The following is a 7,500-nucleotide window of genomic DNA, read 5'->3' on the forward strand; positions in this document are numbered from 1 at the left end:
TAATATTACAGGAGAAGTCGGCTTGAGCCCCTGCGGCTCCCAGAAAGACTACACTCTACAACCCCAACACAAAAGAGGCCTCAGTTACCTAGATGTCACCATGGAGACACACAAACCTTCCCTTAGGAGAGCTCCTCCAGCAGCAGCTCTGAAGTGGAAATAGCCAACAGCAGCACCGTGAAACCAAACATTCACCCACATGCACAAAAAAGGCTGTAGTTTCACAGCTAATTGTACACACTTTTGCGGGTTTTTTGTATGGTTACATTATTCTCCAAACTGCAATTTGAGACTGTAGAGGCGATATCAACGCGAGAACAAAATTATTCAGATAGCCTACTTACTAGCACCAGAATGAATTGAAACGCCTCGATATTAATCAAAACACCTTCAAGTGACCTACAATCTGAGAATAGCAAGGGTTATTTGCCACTTTACATGTCAGAGGGGAGCCATAACTATATGCCGCTGCGTAGGCAAACAGCTTATAAAAACATTTCCCTACATCCTCAACCGTTTGCTTGATGAAGTGGATTGGGGAATGGCCTCCACCTCAACGTGCGCTGAATGTTAAGAAGAGCCGTCGCTGTCTTTGCTCACTACAGCTTCGCGTTCCTGTGACAACTTATTTACGCACCCATCTCAGTAACGGAGCCTCCAGCGATAGCGCCCCGGCAGTTTTTTGAATGTTTAACATGCGCTCTAAAACCACACAAGCACATTCATACGTCGATATTACATTAGCATCACAGCAGACTTCAGGACAATGATTTGTGTCTGTATATGTCCATAGTAGGCTCAATTTTTTTTAACTGTGGCAGGTGTCTAGGTTATATATTACGATTCCTTGTAAAATATCCAGGATTTGGCCTATTACCCATTAAACACCAGTGGGTTATTGCAGAAGATATGATCACGTTGTGGCGTTTTTACCTGCACTTGAATTCAGGGTCTGCGGTCACTCATGAAAGATTGCTTGTGTGTTTACCTTGTGCAATTTCCACATTGCTCCGAGAGCTTTCACTTCGTGCGTCGAGTGTTTGCCTTCTTCAAGGCACTGGTAACACACGGGCGTCTTGCACTGGACACAATACATGCTGAGATTTTCTAGCTCATGCTCCGTGCAGGTGGATATCTTTCGCGGGCTCGTCCGGCGGCTGATGCGGCCCTGAGCAGGGGGTACCAATCGGTGCTTGGCTAGCGGACCCCGCGGTGGGTGACACCGCAGCCGACACGGGTCGCAGTAGAAAACGTCGCACTGCTCGCACATCACCGTGGCTTCCCTGGGGCTCTTCTCGCACAACTGACACTTAAGCGCGGCCGCTTTGCTCTGCTGGTACCGGTCGACCACCCCTTCCAGAACCCGATTCTTGGGGAAGCCGCGAAGCCCCCGATCATCCAGAATAAGGCTGCGGTGGCACTGCGGGCAGGTGATACAGGAGTTGCGGGGGATCGGTGGCAAACCTCCGGGGATCGGGAGCAAGTGTTGCTGAGGTTGTGGGGGAACGGTAGGAGGAAACACCCGCACCCCGTTCGGGGATTTCTGGCAAGGGGTGGTCGGCATACTAGCGAAGCCTCCGTACGAGCCATAGCCGCTGTCAGCTTCGCTGTACAAGCTCATCTTGTCCAGGTCTAGGTAGTCATAGTCGGACACACCGGAGCCTGACGCCCGGCTGCTCTGTGGTGACTCGGCATCGGGAGTTTGCACTAGGATATTCCGCGCACAAGCAAGGCAAATGTTGTGGGTGCACGGCAGGATTATTGGCTCCCGGAAAAAAGACCCACAGACTGGGCATTTCAGCTCTTCTTCCATCTCATCCATGGTTTCTGTGATTTTAAAAGAGGTTTAGTTTCCTGGTAGTAATTTGATAGTTCTCAGTAAACGGTAGCAGCCACAGTATCCAAGCGACCCACTTCAGTAAGCGCTCTAGCGGGTTGGCGACGAAGGTATTTATCCAAGGGGAGGGAAGAAAATCCAACTTTTAATATATTCTGGCCAATAGACGACATTACAGATCGGAAGCCAAACCTCCATTGGACAATGTGCCTATCAGTCACGAAGGCACTTTAGAGAAGATAGTGCCAGATCCACGGGACTGATTATAATTTCCAGATAACTGAAAAACTGTATTGTGCTCTTGCCGCGTTTAACAGACTGATAACGAAGCATGAACCGTTGCTAAAACTTTCATACATGAGAAAATAGCTTTGCATTGATGCATTGATTGCAATACAACACATTCACAATACTCAGAGTCCCTAATAACCAATAATTTTCTTTATAACGATATTCAATTGACTTGATCAGTGTAACTTAACTTGTTTAACTTCCAGAGATACAGTCGAAACTAAACTCAGTGAGTGCAGGAAAACAATTCCACCTCACAAATTTTGAGGAATACATTAATATTAATTTCTATCCCTGTATGTGTGTATGTGTGACCGTGTTTGTGTGTGTGCATGCGTGTGTGTGTGTGTGTGTGTGTGTGTGTGTGAGTATGAGATAGAGACAGAGAAAGAGAGCGAAAAAGAGGGAGAGAGAAGCATATATGGTGATCATCCAGCTGGAAGCCTGCAGAATGGGCTGTGAGAAATACTCACCAGGTTGCACCGGTTTTAATTCTGGTTGTCAAACCTGTCTCAACACATATGTCAGGAGAGATCAACCTTACCTGAATCAGAAATTGGTATTTGGGTGAATATGACCACATTGATGTACATAAGGTTTGAATATCAGACATTCAATTTTAAGACAAAAGTTTCTATGCAATATGCATGAGCTGTCAAGTGCTGTCAGATTTTGAGGGGTCACATAGCCTTCCCCATAGCCTGCATCCAAGCATTTTGAATGCAGTGGCTTGCACTCTCTCTCTCTCTCTCTCTCTATCTCTCTCACACACACACACACACACACACACACACACACACACACACACACACACACACACACACACACACAAACACGCACACACGCACATACACACACACACACACAGCAGAATACTCCAAGAGCTGTGCTAGAGAAAGTCCAATATTTTTTTTTTGCTTTAAATTGCCTGCCTCTCTGAAAAGCTCCCATGGCAACAAACAGTGAGTGGGAGAGAGGGCGCGAGAAATGGCATCTCTCAATACTACTTCCCAGAGATGGAAACAGGGTCAGAGAATGGAGCTTTCGATTCTGTCCAGGTTCACACTTGCCTGTGTTTGATCTGATGCTGGGGTAGCTGACAAATCTGTGGCCCTCAAGAGAATGGAGACCTTGGTAACAAATATCTAGCCCAAAATATTTTTTTGTTTTGTGAGGAAACAAATGAACACACCATCCCACTAAAATGGACATTTTCTTGTGAGCGAAAGTGTATAAGTGTATCCAGCAATGTTCTGAAATCTGTGATGAGGGTGTGTATTGTTGGATGAGCAATGTGTGTTATCTCTCTATCTTTGAGTGTGTGTGTGTGTGTGTGTGTGTGTGTGTAAGCTCTTTAGTGAAGAGGCATACCAAGCTCTCCACATCCTTTTCTGCCATTGGATGCCTGCCAAACTCGCAACCATTCTAGTTATGGCTTCCACCGTTAGAAAGTCCTCCTCCTTCAGTGCTGGGAGCTCGCCAGCGGCTAGTGGAGAACCGTCACTAAATGTCTCTGTTGGAGATTCCCTTAGGTGCCAAGTAGAACCTGCTAATGCCACACAGAACTGAAAAGAACTCTATAGAACTGGTTCTAAAAACATTTGGCATCTCCATACATAAGACCCAACTGAGGACTTAACAGTTCAATAAATATCTGGCGTCTATATATAGAAAGGCCAGTTGAGGGTTAAATGGATGAAAGGACTGCTCATTAATACCTGGAGTCTTGTGAGAAACATTTGATTTGAAAATGGTGCCACTGATAATATGAGGCAAACATGTACAAGGGATGGATACTAAAGTTTGTTTGGAGTTGAGAAAGCTTTGAGGCTTGGACAAGGCACAATTTCAAATGTTGTTGTTGTTTTTTTAATTTTGCTTCCTTCCTCATATTGTTCTCCCAAAATATGATAATATTATTTGAATAATAATGTAGGTGAAAGCTGGAGACACTGGCTTGATAACGGTTCCTCATAATGGCTCTTGAAGATAGAAAACATTTTGCACATGTCTGAGTACTTCAGGCTTTAATATGAAATGTATTTAATTCACTTTTTGTTACTCAGATCAAATCTGGTAATGGCAGAGAGAATTCACTGATCTCTTATAAAAGTTTGAAATGTACCCTGTTCACTCTGTAATTCAGCTTGTCTTTTCAGTTGTGTATGTAAAAAAACATGACCTTACACAGATCCCACGGGCAGAAATACAGATATCTTGACGGTAGTATTGCAGCAGAAAAAAAATTAACAGCATCGTTATTAATCAGATTCACATCCCCCTTTCCCCTTTTTTAATATTCCCCCAATCTCCCAAGCACACGTCCAAAGCATTGCATGCTAAGCCGGAGTGCGCTGTGAATGTCTCTCTCTCTGAGGCACCAGGCAGAGAACAGCAGCAGCAGCAGGCTGGTCAAAGATGCTCAGAGGTGCTACACATGCGCAGGAGAAACGGCTTCATCACGCGTGCAACAGAGCTGCCGCTTCACCCAAACAGGAAGAATGCTACATTGGAGAGGTGGCAAAGGGCATGCTGGGCCTCAGAGAGACCATTTCCAGATGTTTTCACCGTAGGGGTCATTTCCAGTGGTGGTAAGTGATGCCTATGGAGCAGGTCAGTCAGTCTGTCGGTCGGTCTGACAGTCGGTCGGACTGTCGTTGGCCAGTCTGTCGGTCTGTCGGTTGGTCTATCTTTCTGTCTTATTTACAGTACATTTTCATTGATGAATGATGAACATACAGTACCTGATATACTGAGACTATTGGCAGAGTCATTTGCTTCATCCAAGTTATCGCTGATAATGGTATAGTGTCTCTTGTTTCACTGTTAGTTTGTCATGAAGTTAGTATGATAATCATTTCAGGGCATGCAATACATTTTGTGTTCTCCAATTCCAAACCCCGGCGTTGGTGTCAAATCCAGCCGTGAGCCCACCAGACACTTGTGTCAGCACTGAGAGCGGCAGCTTAATCTCAGCGCCGTGGAAAAGGATGATAGACAGCTCGGTGAAAAACACATCTCGCTCCGACAGATCAGAGCAGTGTGTCTGAGCGGTGTTGCGTGAAAAGATGAGGCGGCCCCCCCTCTATCTTTGTCCATCTGGGTCTATCAGACCCTTTTCTCAATAAAACGTCTCAGAGAGCTCCAAAGAGGCCAGATGAGAGGGAATTGGCACCTGATAAAGGATGGCCTGTTGTGACCTTACTGAACTACTAGCCATGTGATGAAGACCAGTTTCATACGTTTCTTTTTTCTATGCTGTGGTTGGATATCATACCATCAAACTTACCTAAGCACAGCTGAGGCCACTGAAATGGTTTTGGGTTTTCCTGATGGAGCTGACATCACCAAGTTGATCCACTGTTTATGTAATGTGCTTTTTGTAATCTTCATTTTTTGCCATTTCTATAAAAACATGATCGGCTTAAAATCTACTTGTTAACGTTTAAAAAAAAAATATATCAGCAAAACTGAACTGCGTTGGATACAAACTACGTGGCTACTTCCATCCCGGCAGTGGTGACCTGGGGCTGAGACTCAGGACTCGGCTGCAGCCACAGTGCAGCGACACAATGCATTGTGGGATATCCACAACACTGTCCGTGACTTGGTTTCCGAGTCAGTCACAATGGGTCACCGCTGCGGTGGGAAGGCAGCTCCACCATAGTATTATCCAGCTGGGAGGAATGTGGAGCAGAGAGAAATGCGCGTGGGATAGTCTGATATAAGAGAATCTGGCAGCCAGCAGACGGGCCAGTTAAAGCTCCCTTATCCTCAGAGGAGTCGGGGAGCTGCACCTTCGGGGCCTGGGCAGGGCTGGGCTGGGCTGTCTCTCAGCCGGTGTCTGGATTCTAGAAACACCCCGGCAGTTATTGATGGCTCAATCAGGTTGGTGCTGCCCCGGTCTGTCCATGGCGTTGCCAGATACTTTTTGTTTTTAAAAGTACAAAAAGATGATAGTGCCAGTGAAGATTGAGTGGCTGTTGTAAAAAGAGCTGAGTCAGTTAGGAAAGTGTCATGGTGGAACATCCCTACAAGTCTAATGACCAAAGTTATTCTTCTTTGGTAAGAGCACCTCTTAGAATCCAAGTATTGGCCAGGGACCTGTGGTTGGTACAGTTCTACATTCAGATAAAACACCCAACCCAACACACAGCACGCCGCTCACATAAGACCCTGTAATGTTAGATCAAGCAAATGTGCCTCCAGTACCTCAGGTCAGCAACGCCCACAAAGGCCCTGAAAATCTCAGAAGGCCTTCTTATGAGACACCTGGACAAGGTCAGATGGGGCAAATATAATGTTCATGCATTTGTCACTATAGCTCCCCCTTGTGTGATATCTCTGTTGTAACTACATGCAACTATTAAATCCAGGGTGCAGTTAAAACCAGGTGTCTTTTTCTATTCTTTTTTTGCTTCCTGTATTTCTTAAATAAAACACTTAAGTCATAGCATGAAGCCACAACATGAATGCGGTTGTCATTCCCTTAGAGAACCATGTTACAGCTGTAACTGGGATGAATTGTTAACATTTAAAGACATTTTTTCCATGGACATCCTGAATGATGGTTTAGCGCATTCGTTGCATGTCTGGACAGGCGTTATGCAGAACAGCACAGATCGACTGGCTGTGTATCCATGGTAACTATCACCTGCTTTTTGTGCTTTTGAATGATGACTTGGCCCGTCATCTTTTTTACAGCACACTGTGCTGTCAAATAACCGGCCTCTCTGCCTCTCTCTCTGTCTCATCACACCCCCAGATACACAGACCCACACACATAAACACACACATACACATTCACACACACACACACACACACACACACACACACACACACACACACACACACACACACACTCTCGCTCTCGCCCTCTCTCTCCCTCTCTCTCTCTCTCTCACAGACATAACATTCAAACAAAAACACAGTCACACAGCATTCACACCAATAATACACAGATACATACAACAACAAAACCACAACCACACACAGGCACACCAGAGATGGGGACTCGAGTCTGAGACTCGGACTCGAGTCGCACTTAAGTCGCACAAACAGTGACTTCAGACTTGACTTGCGACTCGACCCAAAAGACTTCAGACTTGACTCGGACTCGAGCTTCAAGACTCGTCAACGACTCGTCAACAAACTGTTGGCAAGCAATTGTTGCTTTAAAATCTGTTCAGACTGTTCAGCGCTGCCTTCAGCCTTTACAACGCCCTTTCCAGTGCTTCAGCACGATCATTCTGTAACCCTAACAACGGGAATCATACAGTCTAGCAATACATCAAAGATAGTAGAGCGCTAGCTACGCGCTCTTTAATCTTTGATACATTACTATTTGTATCCTAATTAATTATCACTTGGT

The 7,500-nt window shown here is 45.5% G+C and overlaps 1 protein-coding gene across 8 annotated transcripts in view; it reads right to left on the bottom strand.

Annotated features, from left to right (window-relative positions):
- The window catches only part of trim9 (tripartite motif containing 9), a gene marked incomplete at both ends in the record, with an annotated part of 36,807 nt that extends 34,985 nt beyond the window's left edge, over window positions 1-1,822 (bottom strand). For all 8 annotated transcript variants that reach the window (XM_080850329.1, XM_080850326.1, XM_080850328.1 and 5 more), the window contains one exon: window positions 989-1,822. In XM_080850329.1, the coding sequence (XP_080706455.1) occupies window positions 989-1,822 (834 nt within the window). The remainder of the gene's footprint in view (window positions 1-988) is intronic.
- Window positions 1,823-7,500: the final 5,678 nt, after the last annotated feature.

The sequence above is a fragment of the Sprattus sprattus genome (genome assembly GCF_963457725.1).
Source record: "Sprattus sprattus genome assembly, chromosome: 13".
In the NCBI taxonomy this organism is placed as follows: domain Eukaryota; kingdom Metazoa; phylum Chordata; class Actinopteri; order Clupeiformes; family Clupeidae; genus Sprattus; species Sprattus sprattus.